Source organism: Theobroma cacao, chromosome 2 (genome assembly GCF_000208745.1).
Source record: "Theobroma cacao cultivar B97-61/B2 chromosome 2, Criollo_cocoa_genome_V2, whole genome shotgun sequence".
In the NCBI taxonomy this organism is placed as follows: Eukaryota; Viridiplantae; Streptophyta; class Magnoliopsida; order Malvales; family Malvaceae; genus Theobroma; species Theobroma cacao.
In genome coordinates this window covers 30,585,046-30,606,066 of record NC_030851.1, presented here as the reverse complement: position 1 = coordinate 30,606,066, position 21,021 = coordinate 30,585,046, and the positions used below count along the sequence as shown (strand labels likewise).

Here is a 21,021-nt window from a genome sequence, read left to right as displayed (position 1 = left end):
TATTAATATGTATATATATAAAATGTTAATATATTATATTACTATGATTCTAATTTGTATATCTATAATAAACTATATATTTTAAATATATTATACATTAATAAGTTTACTATTATAGTAGTCTTCTTAATTTATATTAACTATAGTGTTAGTAACTAAAGTATTATTAGTTTTTGTTTAATTATATATTAGATTTTATAATCTCTTTTTATAAAATTAAAATGTTTATTATGTTCTTTTTATAAACATTTTATAAATAATATTACTAAATTTGGAACTGTTATATAATACTTATAATTCTATTATAAGTTTTCAAAATATATAAAAAATAATAACCAAAGAAAAATATATTTAAATATTTAAAGCCACCAAACTCACTATGTATATTTTTAATTTTCTTAATATAAAGGATTAATAAAATTTAAAATAATTATTAATATATTAAAAAAAATAGTAATACTGACGAAATTTACCTATGGAATATTCTGTTGGAAAGTTCGTCTCCTAAAACTTTCTGACAGAATAATTTCCGTTAGAAATTTCTATCGAAAGTTCCATTGGAAATTTTGACGGATTAATTTTTTTTCCACCAAAACTATTTCCAACGGATTTCCAACAGAAATGATTCCGTTGGAAATTTCCATCGGAAATCCATCGAAAAATTTGACACGATTAATTTTTTTTGCACCAAAATTGTTTCTAACGGATTTCCAACGGAATCATTTCCGTCGAAAATCCATCGATACAAGTAAAATAAATTTTCTTAGAAAATCCATCGAAAAAGGTCAATTTTTTTATAGTGTTTGGAAATACGTTCTTTTATAGACACTAAAAAGTTTTATTTGTTGTGTTTCAATAGATGTTTTTGTAGTATTTCTACGAATGTGTCTGTTGTGTTTTAACAAACGTGTCTACTAAATAATTTTTAATAGTTGTGTTTGTTTGAAAATACTTCTCATATTTTAAGAGATGTTTTAATCTTGAATAATAACGTCTAAATAAGACTTTCAATATTACAAACTATCTAACATAAACTACCACAACTTTATCATATTTGAGTGTCACCTCAGAAAGAGTATTGCTCAATGATTGTTCTATATGTCGTTTAGTTTTGTGTGTTACCTTATCTTCAATTTTTTGTTTGGAGATTTTTCATGAAAGAGGTTCTTTTGTATTTGCTTTTTTGGTGGGGAGAGAGGACATTCTTGCACTGCCAGGCTACTTTTTTGCTAATTTACCTTTTTGCTAACTTAGGGGTAAAGATGGTTCAGAGATGGATGGTTATCCAAGTGTTGTAGCTGATTTTTGAGATTTATGAATGGGTATTCAACTATTGATTTGAAGGTAAGATTTTCAGTCTTCAATGATTTTATCGCCAAGCTTATGTCAAATAGTTTTTCTTTTCAATGAAATTTGTGATTAGTTCAAGGACATATTTGTTCAATTGATTGAGCAATGCAAATTTAGGAATCGGTACACCACCAACTTTTTCACCATCATTACCAAACACTACAAATGTTGTGTAGCCAGTATGATCAGTCAGATTTTATATAGAAAGAGCATTGACAAACCTTTCATGCCTCGAGAGTTTAATTGTTTTCCCCATCTGGAACATAAAATTTCAATGACTCAATACAGTTATAAATTCATGATTAATACAGACTTTGTGCAGCAGAGAAATATGTAGAACTTACATCAACATTTCTAGCTTTCACATTCTTTTGTCTAGCCAAATTCAGATTCTCAAATCTCAATAAACCCTTGGGTCCCTTTTCACTTCAACCATATTAGCATCAATTTCATACAGATAACATAAAAGGAAAATAATTACATTTTCAAATATCAAAACACTTTCAAAGAAAATGACATGTGATGAGTTGATTAGGCTTGAGTTGATGAATAAAATCTAAGAGCAGAGGAGCCTTAAGAGCGGGGACAAAAGAGAAAATAGTAGCATTTGTAGCATACAATGAATGAATCTTGAAAGAGACCAATGAAAGAAGTTTCCTATCCTATCCTTTTTTTTTTCTTTTGTTTTTCAGCTTTCACTTAAGTACTTACTTTATTTTGTGTTTCCTTCTCCTTCATGATTCTTTCTATGTTATATTTGTTTTTTCTTCCTCAGTCTTTTCTGACTGAATTCCTTACCTTTTTTTTTTTGTTTTCACACATTGTACAGTTAATATATCGTGTCTATTGCAAGCTGCAATGGAACTCTTTCACTCTTCAGTGAACAAGGCTCTTTTATTTTTTATGTATTTTTTTTTTTTTTTTGCCCTAGTTTCTTCATATTTAAGGTGTTACACATTTAGGTGTATGGTGCTATTATGCTAGCTTCATATTATCCTTTTATTTGTTTCGTTTCATTCTTTGTTTTTCTTTTGATGATCTCTATTTTCTTTTGCCACTTACTATATTTTTTTCTATGTGTGTTATGAGGTTTTATTATTCCTATTTTAAATTTTTATATTTGTTAAGGTATAACTTGTTTTAATTTTATGATATGAACTGAATGGATTACCTTTTACTGTTTCAAATATATATGTGTTTTCAAGTTATTGTTTGAGGTGTGTCATGTGTGGCTGAATCCATCTCATGAATTTGGTTTTTAAGTGCTTAATAAGTTACCGAACTTCTCGATGCTAAGTGGCGAGGGAATGATGTTTCTCATCATATAATATTGGTGCATCATTGTGATATTTATGTGTGTTCTACTGTTAACTTTTCCATTGATATCGAACTTGTTCGAGAAAGGTAGAAGATGTCTTCCCTCTATCTTCCTTTTTCTAGTCCTCAAGAAATAATGATGCAACATGAAAGCGGGACACTTTATATTCTAAAAGTGTTGCTTTATCATCTACTATTTTCTTCTGAACAGATAGATTTTTTTCTGATTTGGGGGGCAATAAATAGGGTTCAGCTCTTTGAGTTAATGTTTTGTTGTTTTTGATTATGATCTTGACAAGCCTATTTTTGCTTCATCTGATCCCTATATAGCTTCTAGCCACAATATGTGTATTTCGTCCCCTATTGTTGATCTGTCTTACAATAATGAAATGGTGATGACAAAGTTCAATGTGTTGAAAAAATGTCGGTTCCTTCCTTCAGACATCGATGATGTCTTTATGAACAGTGAACAAATGAGTTGGAATGATCTTGCGATTTTGTGATTGAAGCATTAAGTGAGTCATGTTATTGCTTTATATATAGACATTCAACCTATGTTATCTGTTAGTTTTGTGAAGGGCAACAAACACCCTTGTGTGTTTTTGATATACTAATTTGGCAGCCTCAGCCTCGCCCTTGCGCATCATAATATGTTAGTTTCCATGGTTTGGGGAGGGAAGTTCGGGTCCTGAGTCCCCTGGTCACCGCTCGTTGGTCTTGCACTAGTCCAACCATTGGCATGCAATTGCAACCCAAATACACAACCTCTCTCTCTCTTCCCCTTCCAACTTATCAACCAATTTCCCCTCCAAAAAACTCTCTCTTCCACAATTCCTTTTCTCTTCCCCTATCTTTCCCCAACCCCTCCATTTTTCTACAAGCCAACAACTTAATTCCCTTGACATTTTGTCCCACGCCCCGAACAAACATCATTTTCCAGTCTCTCTAAAACAATATGGCCTTCCCTAATTCCCTTCTTCTCGCCGTCCTCTTTTCTTTCCTCTCACTCCTACCCTCAGCACAATCTCGTCTATCCACCGAGTATTATAACAAAACCTGCCCTCAGTTTCATAACGTAATGCAAAGAATCATTGCTGACAAGCAACTGGGTGCCCCCACAACCGCCGCTGCCATCCTCCGTGTCTTTTTCCACGACTGCTTTGTCAATGGCTGTGACGCCTCCCTTCTCATTGCCTCCAATGCCTTCAACAAATCGGAGCTAGCCGCAGATATTAACCTGTCCCTCGCTGGAGATGCCTTTGACCTGATCGTTCGTGCCAAGACCGCCCTCGAGCTTGAATGCCCCGGTGTCGTATCGTGCTCTGACATTCTCGCGGTTTCTGCTAGAGACCTTGTTGTCATGGTGGGCGGTCCCTTCTATAAAGTCCGTTTGGGGAGAAAAGACAGCAAGGAATCTGATCCCTCTATAGTCGAAAGCAACATCCCTAAAACTACAACACCAATGAGTGAGATTCTTGCTCTCTTCGCTGCCAAAGGGTTTTCAGCCGAAGAAATGGTTGCCCTTACAGGCGCACATACCATTGGTTTCTCCCACTGTAAAGAGTTTGCCAATCGAATATTCAACTTCAGCAAGACTTCTGAGTATGACCCTGCCTATAATCCTGTATTCGCACAAGGGTTGAGGAAACTCTGCGCTAATTATACCAAATCTCCAGAAATGTCAGCTTTCAATGATGTGTTCACGCCAGGAAAGTTTGACAACATGTATTTCAAGAATTTGCAAAGAGGATTGGGGTTGTTGTTGTCTGATCAGGCTATGCTCACTGACAACACGACCAGGCCATTTGTGGACCTGTTTGCTGCAAACCAGACAGCATTTTTTGATACGTTTGCTCGGTCCATGGAGAAGTTGAGCCTTTATAAAATCAAGAGGAATAGGGAAGGCGAAGTAAGACGCAGGTGCGATCAATTTAACACTCTTCAGACTTGATGAGAGATATTAGAGGCGGTGGTAGATCATGCTGATAAAAGATTCTTTTTGTTCCTTGGCTTATAGTTGCCACCGTCACTGTTGTATTTTAATCCTAAAATGTTGTAAGGAATTGTAGAGCATCGTCAAGTATATATTATTTTATTTGTCTTTACTGAACAGTCCTTGACATCAATTAAAAACAAAACTACAAAAGTCTCTAACTCTCCCAAATCCCAGGGTTCACGAGATTACCACATGACGGCAAGACGAGTAGCAACTGTACCACCTCGACCCAATCCATTAACGTTTCGCCTTCTTCAGAAACAAATCCTTGATAAAACTAAATCACTGCTTTTGGCACATCGCTTCACCACCATGATTAAAAGACATCAGTCAGAATCAATCGGCTAATACAATATTCTGGCAATAGTAAACACATCAGGCCTAGGAGGTGATTATAGACTGCCATTTCATTACCCCGAATATACAACCCATTTAAAGAGTTGATGGAAGGAGGATCTTGAAAATTAATTTTATGCAATTTACAAGTATTCTCATTGGGAATACAAAAGGGGGAAATAACAAGACCTAGGCAAAAGGTGGGGGAACAAAAAGAACGAATTTTACAATAACAATGAGCTGCTGTCTTCCCTTCCTTGGCATGCGGAAGAAATAGTTAAATTTTCTTAACCATCTCATTCAATGATCAACATATTCTGTTGCAGTCTAATACTTGCCTGCGCAAATGTTGAACCACTGCAATAAATTACAGGTGCAAAAAACCAATGACTTGTAGACCCCAAAAGTTGCCGACTTCTTTACAACCTGATACAACAATTGACACGGTTTAAGCATTCATTATTGTTCGTCCATAAGGCTGGAAGCTGCCTAGAAAATGATATGCAATACCTTACCTATTCAGCATGGCTTTCTCTTGTCAACTTTCAAGCGGATATTATACCATTTCTTCTTCTTAGTTCTATCCCTCATTGAATGTTTTCTGTCTCTCACTTCACCATCTTCTTTCACCTCTTTGGAGGCACCCTTACTCCTACTCCTACTTGAACTTCGCTTAATCGGTGGAGCAGTTGTGTATGAGGCATGAATCTCATTCCTTTGTTTGAGAAGCTCATCGATCTGCCAAACCAACATATAGAATGTGTTTGAGAAATTTATCCATTTGCTTATGAATTCAATTCTCAATGGAGCTTAGACACATAATTCCCACGAGTTAATCTCACCTCTTGCATTTCCTTCGCATATCTGCTTGTCATCTCTGTAAATTGTGCCAGGACCTGGCAACACTCTCATGAATATCAACAAGAAAAAAGGTTTAATACACGTATAGACATTACATTTTTGGAAGAACATACCTCTCTGTATTCAGTTTCAAACTTTGACAGTTCCACACGTTTGGACAGAATCTCAGCCTCCACAGCTCTAAGATTCTCCTTTTCCTCTATGAAAGGGGCAGCACAAATAGCTTCTATAGTGTAGCTTACACTTTTAAAAAAGTTGTCACCTAGAAAATATGTACCAGAATTATAAAATAATAGTGAGGTTCACCAATGCATATAGCCAACAAACACAAGACATCTGACGGACATAGCAATTAAAGAGCTAACCGTAAACAGCAAATACATGAGTGCCTGGTTTTAATTCAGTTATTTCACATGGTTGAAATCCATCCAGTTTTTTGAAGAAAGCTGTATCCGGATCCTTTGCAGCAGCTACCTGCAATGGGGCATTTCCAAAACCAGATAAAAGATGATGACAAAAAATCAAACTTCAATGTGAAACACAAGTGACATATTCAGAAAATACTCACTCACCGAGTTGACTGTTTGATCCAAGCGATACACAGGGAAGCCAAGAAAATACATTCCAGCAGATGTAACCTTTCCTGTTTTTGCACTGTCCTCCTACATCAAAATAAAACAAAATTATCTTTAACATGTGCTGTAGAGAAACACAAGCAAGATAGGATGTGATGCAAAAGAGCTTAAAAACTATACAAATAAGGCTTCAGTTTTTTTTTTTTAAATAATTAAGAAATTTTCCTACCAGAAGCTCCACAACAAATCACCATATTAAGATTGAAGCCATTTCCTAGACCAACTTAAAGTATATTGACATTTTATCACTAAATGAAAAGCATCAAACAGTGATGAGAAAGAATTCAAAAGGCAGGAGGAAACGAATAAGCACATGAAGTGAGAATTGAATAAGACAAAGGACAGAATTGCAACTTTCTGAAGATAAATACAGTTTGACAATCTAGTACAGTGACCAAATCCAAACTGATTTTGCCTAATTCTGCTCATGCCTCCACTATGTGTTAAAAAGGGATAGGCAACGCATAAAACAGAAGAGGTAAATAAACACAAAGGTAATAAAGATGCCTTCTACAGAAATTCTCTTGCAGATGACAAGGAAAAAAGCCTAAAATTCTCTTTAGTGTCAGCTTGTTAAGCACCAACCTGATCTTTGGAAACCAGTCTTATTGATCTATCAACTATTCTTGTACACAAATCCTGTTGCTTTACTCCAATTTTGTGAGGTGAGAAGACTTAAAATTGTTCGAGAATTAACAATATACAGCAAGTCCATGATACTCAAAAACTAAATGTTACACACAAACAGAATGGAAGAGCTTTCAATCTTGGAGATCAGAAGACTTAATTGTGATTGCTCATCCGAAGAAACTTGCTATACAATATAAATAATGCATAACTCAACAAAAACTTTAAAAAGAGAAATGGGAAGGAGGGAGCTAATTACCTGAAGAGCAAGGCTTAATCCACCGTTCTCTTCTTGATCAAAATACAATAACTGCACAAAACCAATCCATTACTAAAACAATGAGTAATTATTGACGTATCAGAAAAGGAAAAAAGATTATACTTTCTTTTTCGTTTTCCCTAATAAACCAGACAATTAGTAAGTAAAGTATAAATATTTGTATTACAAAATATTTTCAAAGCAGAACATGAGAACTCAATACCATTACCCATTGGATCTTAAGAAGGTTGGTAGTTCTAAGCAATGTAAACCAAGCATATGCCCAATAATATTCTCAAGAATACAAGTTTCATGTATCCATTCTTTGTGACTTACTTAACTAAGGACTATTGATTGACCACACAAGAGATTAAACACCAGCTGCCCGTATCAATCCTCTGTGACATACACTAAGGACTCTTGACTTTTTGGAAGTGCTTCAATGATTCTCTATCCAATCAATTCTTACATCCTAACCAACAAAATACTCCAAGAGGATCTTCCTTTCTTTCTTTTTCTTTTATGGTGGGGAAGAAGGGATCCTTTCTTAAATCTTCTGATGGGAAGTAAAGTAATATCCTCTCACTAAAAAAAAAAAAATTCATGGCTACTTAACAACTACTATTAACACACACACATATTGCTAAAGGTTCAAAAGGGATACAGTTCAAATTTTGTTTTGTTATAACACTTAACCAAAAATGAAATGAATCACAGTTGCTATCTATTCAAAAACTTACTCCCCTCCCCTCCCCACCTCCTCTTCCTAAAAAAAAGAAAGAAAGAAACCAGATAGCTATCAAAACAGGCAAACTTCATATGATTATGCATAAACACAACAAGAAAGATGGAACACATACACAGGCACAAATAAAGAACACATACACACAGTGACACATAAAGATGCAAATGCAGATAATATTGAATCCACAAAATTCTAACTCATTCTTTATCCACCTTGAACTTGCTTTTATCAGATGATTGTACTCGGCAAACAAACCCATCTCTTGCTTCCTCTTCTGTTATTGTGACAGAGTAGAAGTGAGCACATTGTTTTTCAACCTGTTAAAAATGCAACATATTCAGACAGTGCAAAAAAATCAATGAAAAGTACTAACAAAGAACAGGAACATAATTATCTCACCTTCCTAGAAACAGGTTGCTCTAGCAAAAGTGGACGAATAGTGACCACACCATTAAGTGCCTCCTCCAAAACAGTTGCAGATACAGTGGTCTTAATTGGAACCCCAAGTTTACTATTAACAGGAATTAGTTAAAATAATACCCAATGCTTATTGATAAAGGCCAGCAAACAATGGAACACATTAAAATACAAAAAAGACAAGGCGTTACCTAAAAAGTGCAGCAAACATGGTGTTCACAGCCCCCAAACTTGAAAGATCAAGCTCCAATTCTTGGTTATCTGATTCAACAGCCTATTTCAAAGGAAAGAATATCATGATCAACAAAATTTCATGCTTCAAGAAAATCATGTTTGGTGGTGCACAATGGATTGTTAACAAGTGGAAGTGTGGAACAAGTGGATTCTTTACAGCCCCCATGTACAACACAGTAAATGTAACAGTGAGAAAATTGCAGATAACCATCAGCCTTAAAATACTTTAGAGAAACGGTGCACGCAAGTACATCTCACCTCAAAACCAGCTGTGTCATACTGGCGTCTTTTATCTGGATCAGACAAGATATTATATGAAAATGTGACCTCCTTGAACATATCAGCTGCGACAGGATCATTTCCATTCTTATCAGGATGGTACCTGAAATAGCACAAGATTAGCATCTATAATAGCGAAGTCACCTGAACAAAGGAAGGAAGAGTATAACCAGAGTTTTATGTGCACACTGGCAAGAGATATACAACAAGAAATAATAAATGCGTCCATCTATCCTAAAAGTAGTCAATGCCCTATGCTGTATACCCAAAATGACATTTTTCATTTTTCATAACTGCTTGCTGGAAAGAAGTATCATCAGGGCAAATAATCCATTCTTTGGATTAGTGCTGGAAACAAGCTCCTTCCAAGGTGCAGGAGGTGCCTCTGTCCTCATGGTGCTTTGGCTAGAGTTTTACCAGTTGTTGGACCAGTCTTCCTGACATCTAACCAGTTACTCATAGCCAGTGCTATCATGCTTCACACTCCCCATACTTGCATCCACATACCCTTGTATGGAAGTATAGGACGAATAAAAAAAAAATCTTCTATCTCATTTGCGAAGACCCACATCACAAATCTGTTGTTTGGCTAAGTCCTCCTGCTACTCACGTTCTGTTGATACAATGACTCCTATACAGACTACCAGCAGGGGACCAAACCACCAAATCCCAGTTACTTATAAAGCTCCGATCGCCATTTCCAAATACAAGTCCTCAATACTTATTCTCCCACTACACTTCTATTTATGCATGTTACTTTATCATATAATTAACCATAGTTATAACAATGCGCACATTAGTGAAAATCTCAGACGCTTTAAACTAAATAGTTAACCCTGATCTATTCGATAATAACCACTAAAAACGTTAAAAAGAACAAGAATTCAAAACATTTCAAAATTCCAACTCACAGGGAAAGAAAAATTAAACATACTTGAGAGCCATTTTCCGGTACGCGCTCTTAATTTCCTGATCCGTGGAGTTCCTCGAGACCCCAAGTACCTCATAGGGATCCCGCCGAAGCTGCTTCGCCATGCCGTCGTTTTTCTCCGACTTGGATCGATGTGCCGGCATTTTCCACAAACACCACCAAAAAGGCCAAAAAAAAAAAACACTAAACCGTAATTTTCTTTTCGGTTTCCTCTCGGAAACCCTAGAAACCCAAACCTTCACCCTTATTCCAAAAAGAAAAGAAAATTATTTTCCTTACGTTTCCCGCTCATTTCAACCAACTTTAACATTTTAGCAGTTTAGGAAGATAAAAATTAAAAAGACAATAAAAAAAAATCAGGAGCATTGAGAAGAGAAGGGCGAAAGAGGGGACTCCATAGTACCTCCAAGCTGGAGCTTTGGAGGAGAAAGAGAGAGAGGCAAAACAAAGAGGTCGAGAAATAGGAGGGGAAATTAGGTGTAATCGTAATATTTTTCGTTATTTTATTTGTAATTTTTACACTATCGTTATCGTTAAAAGATTTTCAAAAACTTTTCGATGCGTCTATCTAAACAGCGCCCGCCGTGGCGCATTGCGCATCCGCTTGGATGAGGCATTGGCACGTGCGATGGATATGAGGGGAGGGGTGCGTATTGCGCATCAGGTGCATTAGAGGGAGTAGCAAAGGCGGGATTTGGAAAAGAAGCAGGGGTTCGTGGGAGCATTTCAAATGGCGGGGGAAGCCCCCGGAGCTTCATTGGCATAATCAAAGCTAGAAAGGTAACTTGACAAATCGCAATCAATGGGACCCCCTTAACATTTTGATGAGATTATCATTTATCGTGACGTCGACATGCTTTGCACCTTTCGCTTCATTCCAAATTTTTTACTTTAGAATTACCTCCTCATATTCTATTGCAAATAAATACACCCACTTTTTTAAAACAAAATAATGGTATTAATTATTAATTAACTTTAAATAAAAATATTATACAAAGAAAAATTTAAATGACAATACATAAATACCTTCTGTTAATTATTTATTTCTCTATTCTCTCTTGGTTTTTCTATTATTTCTTTCGCACAAGATTTCTTTTAACTACATTATTATGGTATTTATTCAGTTAGATTTAATTACTTTTAAAATCATCTTTAATTATTATTGAATTCAATTTTAATAGATATATATACTAAAAAATTATTTTTAATTCAATTATATATTAATTTTGAAATGAATGCATTAAATTATCTTTAATTAAAACAAATTAATTACCACTAATTTTAAAAAATGGTTTAGTGATAAAGAAATTGATTAAAACACAAAAAAAAAACATAAAAAAACAAAAATGAGAGTATTTTTAATTTTTAGAGTTTAAATAAATATTAGTTTGATTAATGATAACTTAACAGTAGCCACATTTTCAAGAGAGATAAATAGTGCTTTTCAAAATAATATGGGTAAGTTTAATTTTAATAAACCCTCATGGATTATAATGATTTATCCTAATTGGAATATATAAAATTTAATATATTTAACGCATAGTTGAATTATAATTTAACCTAATTAAAATTTAATTTGATGATAATTAAAGATAATTTTAAAATTTATTTAAATTTTTAATTATATTTATAACAAATTAAATCTCACAATTTTGTAACTAAAACAAAAAGGTTTTGACAAAGAAAAGAAATCAAATATGAAATTGAAAAATAAATAACAAAGAGATATACTTATCTTTCCATTTAGAGTTAACTTAGTGATTAAAATCATTACTTTTTAAAAAAAAAATAATTTGACCAAATCTCAAAACGGGTAATAAGATAGTTTTCTAACTAGCGGGAAGTAAGTGCATTTTCAACTAAATCTCAAAGGCAATCTTTGTATTTTACCTCAATTTAAATTTAAAATTTTTACCTAAACCTTATCGGTTGAAAAGAGAAAAAAAAAACAAGTCAAAATAGGATGCCATAATGGGTAAAAATAAATTATATTTTTTTATTTACTAAATTCCCTTTTTCTTTTGATTTCGTTTAGGGTTTGTCTTCGTAGACAAATATTCATGTACCAAAGGGAGCAAGCTTATATAACCCATGCTCAAATTTCTTTTTTTTTAATATAGAAAAATAGTAATTCCTTGTTGATGATTATAAATAATGTGATGCATAATCTAAGATTCATGTTTTAAAAGAGATACAATTATTTTGAATCTGATAATAAAATCATCATGTATTAATAGGTCATTTAATAACCCTATTATTAGAAGGTGAAAATTGTTCATATAATTTCATGACCACTTGCAATTGCTGCATTATAATTATTTAATCACGATTATAAATTATATATACTATTAAAATTTTATATAAAGTCGATTTTATAAATAGTAAAAATAGTTGTCAGTAATATGCTGCCGTATTAAGAAGGATTAGTATTTAGAAGATTAAAATGTATAAATTTGTATTTCAGTTAGTGGTGAGGGTAAGATCATAATGATGGGTAATAAATAAAAGCTTCGGATGCATCTAAAAATTGATTCCACACATAGAATAAAGTAGGAAAGGAAAAAAGAGCACAAATTTTCTACTAGTGTCTTTTGTCCCTTGAAAGTATAATTCGCACACAAGAAAGGAATTTATGCAAAAAAGAACTACAAACGAACTTTCCTTTAAATAGTTTCTGGAGTTGGCTATTAATTAATATTAGATAATATGTGCATCTTTTTAATGAATTAATAATGCACATATCACCCTTTTAAAGTAAATTTTGGTACCTATATTATGATTTTTGTTTCATGCTTTAAAGGAAAAGTTTACCCCCTTAAATTTCATATTTATTGTATGAAATTATTGAATATGTTGAGTTACTAGAGGTGTCATATGGCTTTCGGGTGAAACATCCTTCTCAAGTTGAAGGAATGCTAGAGACGAATGAAAACAGTAGTATATTCAAACCACCAAGTTTGTTGGCTATATGGCTAGCATTGAATGTGAGGTTCTAATTAAGCCTCTTGGACGGTTGGACCCCAAATTCTAGTCGCTAGGTGTCAACTATAATATGAAACTAGTCCTTATCCAATTCTTCCTTCCAATATTCATCATGGAAAATTTAAATAATTTTTAATTTTTTTGTATTAATTAAATTTTTATATTTTTTTAAGTCAAATAAATTTTTATTACTAATGATTGACTAATTATTGTTAATCAAAATATCACTTATCATTTTATGTCATATGATATTGATGTGTATGTTGATATGTCATAATATATATTGAGGTAACATGTTGGTTTGACATGATGAAATGATGACATTTTTATCCTCTATATCAATGTCATGATATCATCAAATTAGCGTTAAATAAATATAAAATGACAAGTGATATTTTAAGTAATAGTAATTAATCAATTATTAATTATAAAAATTTATTTGATTCAAAATAAAATTATAAAAATATTTTAAATATTATATCAATTCTTTAGTAGTTAACAATTTGTTCGTTGGGTAGTAAAATTAGTTTTGTCCAATAAAATTTTGCTTGATATGCGTTTGTTCCATCTAGGATTCCAAGAGTGCTGCTTCGGCTGTTTCTTTTTTAATTTTTTTTTTTACATTTTATTTGTTAGATTTTGACAATCGTATCAATTTCTTGGGATGTATGTGGTTACCTAACTTATCTTCTCCACATACTTTAGGACTTCCCGAAGGGACTTGTCGGCAAAGGGCCGTCCAAGACAAAGCTCTAATTTTCTGGACTAATTGACCTATGGTGAAATGAAATCGAATACAGATGGGCATCATCTTTCAGAGAAAGTGTGAAGTCCTTGTCACCCTGGGAAGGGAAGCATCGAACAGGGGGATTTATCCAACTACTGAAGACCTCCTGTGCCTAATATTCAAATCAAAGCGTATATCATTGTTATCAACACGCTGTGTTAGCAAAACTGTTGAGGGCATTATCTTATGATGTTACAAATGGGGAAAATACAAAGCTGGCAGCTTTTGCTTTGTTGAACGCTGGCATAGAATCATTGATGTGATGCAAATTAAATTCCATTCCAAATTCTTGTTCAATTATTATTAGCTATTCTTTTTGGGTTTTTTAACATGAAATTCCAGGGTTTTGTTAGAGTGGGGAAGGAAGAGTGACTTAGCACCTAACCAATCACTAGTGTATGAACTGAATTCATTGTCGCTAGCATTACGGAGACAAAGATATTTTAACCTTTCTTCTGTTTCTTAGCTTAAAATAAAGGCTCTGTTTTATTAAATTATAATATTATATGATTGTTTTTAAGGAGATGTCAAGCTGGCCTAAAATGATTGATAGAGAAGAGGTAGAGTGATTTCAAAGGAGAGGGAGAAAAAGCCGGACAGAAACACAAAATAAATAAAACAAAAATGTTGATCGTCAATTTGTAATTGGTCCTGCCTGACAAAAGGAGTAACAGGACAATCCAGACCGGGCTTTGAATCAGCCCTAATGGCCCGCCTTTGGGATCGAGTCCACAACCTAACCTCATTTTGCAGGCCTAACGGCTAGGCTTCCACTGCAAGCAAGCCATGTGCAAGCCCCACCATGCAGCCCAAAAACTTCTCTTCCCCGTCTACCGTTTATTTTTGTCCTCTCCCAATATCATATTAAAACCCATTTTACTAAAGATATGAATATTAATTGTGTCATATCTCATATGTCATGATCGTCAATTTTGAAGATGGACAAAGTTTAATGTGTATAGTAAATAAGAATTTATTTTATTTATTTGGATATAGGAATTCAAACTCTATTTTTTCAGTAAAACGATTATTTGGAGATGAACAAAGTTTAATGTATATTTTTTACTTTACGTTTCCAAGTTCTTGATACATAGACTAATTAATTAAAAAAATTTTATTAGCTAGTAATAAACTAAACTAATAATACTTTTGTTGCTTCTATGATGTTAATAGAACATTATATATATATATATATATATATATATTGATAAGTAATATAGTNAACAATATATATATATATATATATATATATATTAAATATAAATATTGATAAATAATAGCGTGCTTCTATAAACTTTTGACTATTTACGAGATATTCAAATTTAATTACTAATAAATTAGCTGTTTTGGTCATTAGAGTAGGAGAATGTATTTCTTTATTTATTATATGATGATCAAAGGCTTTGAATTTTCATTATTATGGATGCATGTACTGTAATGCTAACTAAGGATGTTATATATTTTATGTAGCAAATCTAAGTTAATTAGCGCACGTATCTTCAAAGATTCATTATCCATTTATTGCTAAAGTCTCATGCTACGTAACTTAATTCAGATTTAGTATATAAAATAAGGAGGGCAGGGGCAATTTTCTTTGTTCTTTAATAAGTTATAATATATATATATATATATAAAAGATTTGGACCGTAATTCTTTAAATAATCTAAGATTTTTTTTTCCCTTAAAGAATACCAGCCGGCCAATAATAATATCTAAATTATTAACTAGTTTTGAAGATTACTTTGTCCATATGCTTATATCTCCTTTCAAAATGCTTGTGACCTCTGACAGATTGAAGAGAATTTTATTGGGTTCAATAATGGGACAAATTTTTTGTCCCTATATTTAGAGTATAATCAACCTGATATTTATTTGTTAGAGCAGTTATCATGATTACAACAACAACGATAGAATCACTCAAACTCGTGTTTTTCTTTTTTAAATTCAATAAAAGAAGGTTACTCTCAAACAAGTATTTGGTATTAGATCACAACTCTCAATTAACTAGTATTATTAAGAAGTATTTTATCTATATTCAATTACGTATTGATAACGCCTTAAGTTTAACATTTCCAAGTTGTTCATTCTTTATTAAGTTAATTTTAATATATATATATATGTGTGTGTGTGTGAAATTGATATAAATGATTATTTTAAATTAATTAAGTTGATTTTATATCCAATATATAGGCGTTTTAAAGATTGAAATCTAAAATTTTTAATTTAAAAATCTCATAAAACTTGTTTCAACGGAGACCTAGAGTGTTATAGCTTGAATTTAAGATATTTTTTCAATTTTTTTTTATAATTTTACCATTTAAACATGTTTAACGAGTGGATTTATCTGTTTGTTTTATAAATTAGAGAGAATTATATATATATATAGTCAAAACTGAAAGCTTCTATGCAAAAAATAATAATAATAATAAACACAATAATTTTACTATAAAATAACAAAGATTACACGATCAATTTGGTCAAGATTTCTAGAATGACCAGTGTCAAGTCATAACATGTTGCAATCATAAGCCCAATACAAGAAACCCACACCAAATTTAATAGGACGAAGGGAAAAACACAAGAAAGATTGTTTGCGATAATCAACTTTTGATTTGGAGGCGCAAGCTGTTGATGCGCGCATGGTCAGACTTATCAAACAAGTTATTAATTTGAAGCAATAACATATGACGCCAAGTAATGAGTGGCAAGAAATTTAGGAGAGGGTCATAGCCTGAAGGCAAGAAGCTTCGAAAAGAGAAAACAATTTGGGATGATTGAGTTGTAGAAGAGAGAGCAAGGTAACTACTATAACCTGTAGGCAAGTCATTCATAAATTGAGCAAACATTAGACTTTGAAAATTATACAACTACTTTTGGAAAACAAGACACAAAATGACAAGCTTTTGAGCTTACAAATCTTTACGGATAAGTTTGTCTACTGGTTAAACGACAAATCGTTAATTTGTAGGCAATTAAAAGGTGTTGTACAGCTAGTCGTTGGTTCAATGTTAGATATAACCCTTAAACAATAACTTGTTTAATCAGTCAAACGTACGCCCAACTCATTTCTAAACAAACCAGCTGCAAGTAAGTTTGTTGATGAATCCAGTGACGACTGGTTCCAGTTATTCAAAATTAATGTTTTTCCAACAGCGAGTAGTAATTTTCTGGAAATCTTATATTGTCAACCGCTTCTTTTTTTTTTTTTTCTTAAAACATGTGCGTGCATGTTCAAAATCAACCCTTATTGTTTATTTGCCAAGTTTTGAGTATATTGACAATTACTTCAAGTAATATATCATAGATTAATCAACAACCTGTTCACCTTACAATCAAAATGCTCACCGCTCCACATACTGGACGCAATGGAGTATTAGGGTTGCAACGCACCTTATCTAATAATATTGCTTGCCTTTGCCTACATATATAGTGGCAATCTGAACGTTACTTTGATGGGTTTTGTCAATAGATAAAGATGAACAATTTTAACTATGAAATTCTCAAAAGAAAAAAAAAAAAGGTATGAAGCCAAAAAATAGTGCATAAATAGACAACAATGAGCACAAAATGAAAATCTTGGTTTCCCAGGTTCTTTCTCAATATTGACAGCCCGAAAAGGATGATCAGGCATCTATATGCAATCAGATAGCTCTTTGCTTCCTTACATCTGTCGAGAGTAAATACAGCATCATGTGTATGTATGACATTTCACCGTCATGAAATTGAGATAACAGTTGCGGCGTAATTGTATACTCTCTCAGTGATCGAATTATAGGTTGAGTTTCAGTGTAGCTGTTGCTGAAGTTCTCCAGCCCGAGTGTATTGAATTTTGGTATGCTTTGTTCAGAGGTTGAAAGAATTCATATGATCATTGAAAAAGACATGGCACTGTTTACCTTTACCTTGATTTATGTATATGCGCTATATACCACTTCCAGAGGAACTCTGTATTGTAGATTGCAAGCTGAGGCCTAATTGGAGATCCAAGGATTTACAGCTTTGCTTTGATGAAGGCAAAGCGGAAGGCTTGAGACCAACAGGCCTGTTTTCCCTCGATCTGTCAGCGTGTGTTAGCGTGAACATGGATGAATCTTGCTGAAAAGGGATCATTTGAGATGGCAGAGCATACCATTTTGATGGCTGAGAGCCATTAAGATGGGCATCGTGCTCGTATTGGTTGAAACTGATTTGAGATTCCTCGTAAAGAGTGATCTCAGGAGCACTGTAACAGGAAGAATCATAGTACCATGGAGTGGAACCTTGGTAGCTGAAACCAAGGCTGTTTTGGAAAGGTTGAAGGTAACAGTTGATGCTGGCTCTCTTGGCTTGAAGCTGCAACCTTTTCTTCTTCATCCTCTCTTTCTTGTGAGCATTTTGATGACCTCCAAGCGCCTGTGAGTTTGCGAATTCCTTGAAGCAGTATTGGCACTCGAACTTCTTGTCATCAGTCTCTCCTGTTGAGCTTTTCTCCTTGGTAGGAGTCTCCCTGGTAGATGATGAGTTTACACTTTCATCGCCTTCAGCAGAACTTTTCAGGGAGTTGTCATTGTTCTTACTCGGGTTAAGCTCAAAGCCAAACAATCTAAGCTTCTTCTCGACACAGGAGGCAGCTGGAGAATAACCATTTTCACCGTCGCATGTCTGAGAAATAAGACTAGAGGCATCCATTTCCATCTCACTTGAAATAAGGAAACTAAAAGAAAATTGGCTTAGCGTTAAATGTACCTATGACGAAGAGTTGTTTGGCTTGTCTTCCTTTTTATAGTAATTCTATGGTTTCCAACAATGCAATGCATCTTAAAGAGGAATAGTTTTATAATAATCATGAACAGCATAAACGTAGACGAGGGTCAATAGACAAAAAAAAAAAAATGGAAATTTGGAAAAGTCAGATCAGAGAAGCCGTCTCATGCAATATTGATTTTTCCTTTTGTTTATTATTTATAAGTTAAAGAAATAAACTTGCTGCATTTTGTAGTAGATACACTTCAAACTTTCCCAATCAAAGAGGATTCAGTGTGCTTTTTTTAACGAGGAATTCTGTGTTCTGTAAGCCATTTTAAATGGGTAAAGACCATCAATTATGGTACCACTTGCACATTTAAAACAAATATTCCATTCCTGAAGAGGGGATTAAAGTTATTATAATACGAACTCTAAAAACAAAAGTCAAAGAAAGAAGGGGACGTAATCTCCTGGTAGGAAGGGCTTCTAACTTTGCAAGATATCCTCCCCCCACTGTACTTAAAATCCCATAATCCAAAGAATAGATTAATTAATTAAACCAACAAATTAGTCAGTGGATTAATGTATGTAATATATAATCCGCTCTACCTCTCCAAGCTGATCATAAAATATGCCATAGTGAGCTAGTAGTTAATCAAAAAAATAATATGAATATGATGACTCTGGGTGCCCAGTCCCATCCACCACAGGTCTCCAAATAATGCATAAACAATGCTGAGTTCTGTAGAAATGAGACTTGATGAAGCTTCTGTGCAACTATCATCCTCCACCCACAAAGGTGTTTTATTTTTTATATATATGAAAAAAGGAAATGAATAGGGGTAGTGTAATGGGTCTATGTTGACCATGTTTTGGGAATGGGATTAGAATAATATTAAGGGAGAGTAGTTGCTAAACAAAGGAATATAAGAAGTGGGCAATGATGTAAGCATATATACTAATCAAGGTCTTCGAAGAGATCTGGGCATATCTTCTTAGAGCAGGCAAAGCCTATATTTTATACCAAAAGCATATGTTTTCAGGTGAATCAAGTCATCAACTAATATTATTGTATACATAATCAAAGCATATGTGTTGGACAGTTGTTCTGCTTGGACCCACTTTTTGTAGCTTTGGGGACATGGTTGGAAACTGTATTAGATTGTGTTGTTATTTCAATGTCTCTACCTTCGCATTTCATTGGTGGGAAGAAGTCTACCAATAGATCTTTCATGCTAATCAATTCCCTACTCCTTTATTTATATATATATATATATATATTTTGTCCAGCTTATTCAAATTACTTTCTTGCTTTAGGAGGAGAATTCCAAGTAGGCATGCTGTCATCAAGCATTTGAGTATCCTAGCATGTGGAATAAACTGAGGCCATTTTGGAGGAGATTGGATTATGGTGGCTAGGTGGGTGGGTTGGTTGATTGATTGATTTCAGCTCGTTTCAATTCATTTATCCCCTGCTTTGCTAGAGGATCAAAAGGGTGGCCCCTACCATCAGCCACCCCACAAAATTCCTGTTTCCATCCAATCTAATCTTGCTTCTCTTCTGGACAACTCCAAATGCTTTTTAAATATCTTAAAGAAAACCATGAAGAATGCCAAGATTGACTAAGGCAACATGAATCAATAAATTAGTGATTTATAAGTTGATTAAGATTTCAGCTACAAATTAGATTCAAGGCCTAATGTGTTTCTACCACTCAATCGAATATTTGAAGCAAAGCTCACTGTGAATGAGAGAAAGACAGTTGTAGCACTCTTTTAGCTGATATACATGCAAGGCTTTTCCCACCTGCTCCAGCTACATTTCAAACTCAGGCCTCTTTCTTTTGAAGTTTCTGTTGTCCAAATATAATCCTGGAAACCATTATATATAGAGAATCTTGATGTGGCTTGCACCAGTTTAGCATACCTGAAACGAGAAATAGCAACTTCAATTCATTATTTTATGCGCTAATTTATATCTAATCTAATTATGAGATGCTGCAAATAATCCAATTTTTACCCAATGGAAATTCTATTTAGTCGGGCATTCACGAATCCAGAAGAATCTAGTGGTGAAAACTCCCCAGTGTTGGAAGAAAGAGGGAATTGGTACTAAATCCTGATAATGTGCAGTCATGTCATGGTGGAGAAGCAGGTGTGGAAGGCACTAGCAAATTAATTCATCCAGCTGGTGGAATTCTTGAACAAGCATGTAACATGCCAGCCATCTTGCAACTTTAGTAGTACTTTGAAACCCGGGAAAACATCAGATAACAAGTAAAAACAACAGTGAGAATAATAAATTAATGAAAAAGTTGCAAGCAATCACGTAACAAAATCAGGTGGGCTTGATTTTTAAGATTCATCATGTTTTGTTAGTCCAGGAATTTCAAAACATGTTGATTATTTTTTATAGAAAAGAAACATATGGATTATTGCGGGTAAAAAAAAAACAAAAGAAAATCTAGAAAACAAAGTACATAAGCATAGACCACTTGTTAAAGGCAAAGACAAGGTAGCACAATTTTGACCAACTCAAA

At 33.6% G+C, this 21,021-nt stretch overlaps 3 protein-coding genes and 1 long non-coding RNA gene across 4 annotated transcripts; 1 reads left to right on the top strand and 3 right to left on the bottom strand.

Moving 5' to 3' along the window:
• Nucleotides 3,296-4,772, top strand: LOC18609365 (peroxidase 31). Its single transcript, XM_007044436.2, has one exon. The coding sequence runs from the start codon at nt 3,623-3,625 to the stop codon at nt 4,616-4,618; it is 996 nt and encodes a 331-aa protein (XP_007044498.2). The 5' UTR covers nt 3,296-3,622; the 3' UTR covers nt 4,619-4,772.
• LOC18609364 (chaperone protein dnaJ 16) lies at nt 4,990-10,484 on the bottom strand. The gene is made up of 12 exons (XM_018115033.1): nt 9,991-10,484; nt 9,036-9,159; nt 8,735-8,817; nt 8,526-8,637; nt 8,339-8,443; nt 7,382-7,432; nt 6,433-6,522; nt 6,226-6,334; nt 5,974-6,122; nt 5,842-5,895; nt 5,515-5,737; nt 4,990-5,425 (listed from the first exon to the last, which is right to left on the bottom strand). The coding sequence occupies exons 1-11, from the start codon at nt 10,128-10,130 to the stop codon at nt 5,519-5,521; spliced, it is 1,236 nt and encodes a 411-aa protein (XP_017970522.1). The 5' UTR covers nt 10,131-10,484; the 3' UTR covers nt 4,990-5,425; nt 5,515-5,518.
• LOC18609363 (zinc finger protein 5) lies at nt 17,161-18,556 on the bottom strand. The gene has a single exon (XM_007044434.2). The coding sequence runs from the start codon at nt 18,428-18,430 to the stop codon at nt 17,678-17,680; it is 753 nt and encodes a 250-aa protein (XP_007044496.1). The 5' UTR covers nt 18,431-18,556; the 3' UTR covers nt 17,161-17,677.
• Nucleotides 20,116-20,987, bottom strand: LOC108660738. Its single transcript, XR_001926410.1, has 2 exons — nt 20,502-20,987; nt 20,116-20,408 (listed from the first exon to the last, which is right to left on the bottom strand). It is a non-coding gene; the product is annotated as an uncharacterized LOC108660738 (long non-coding RNA).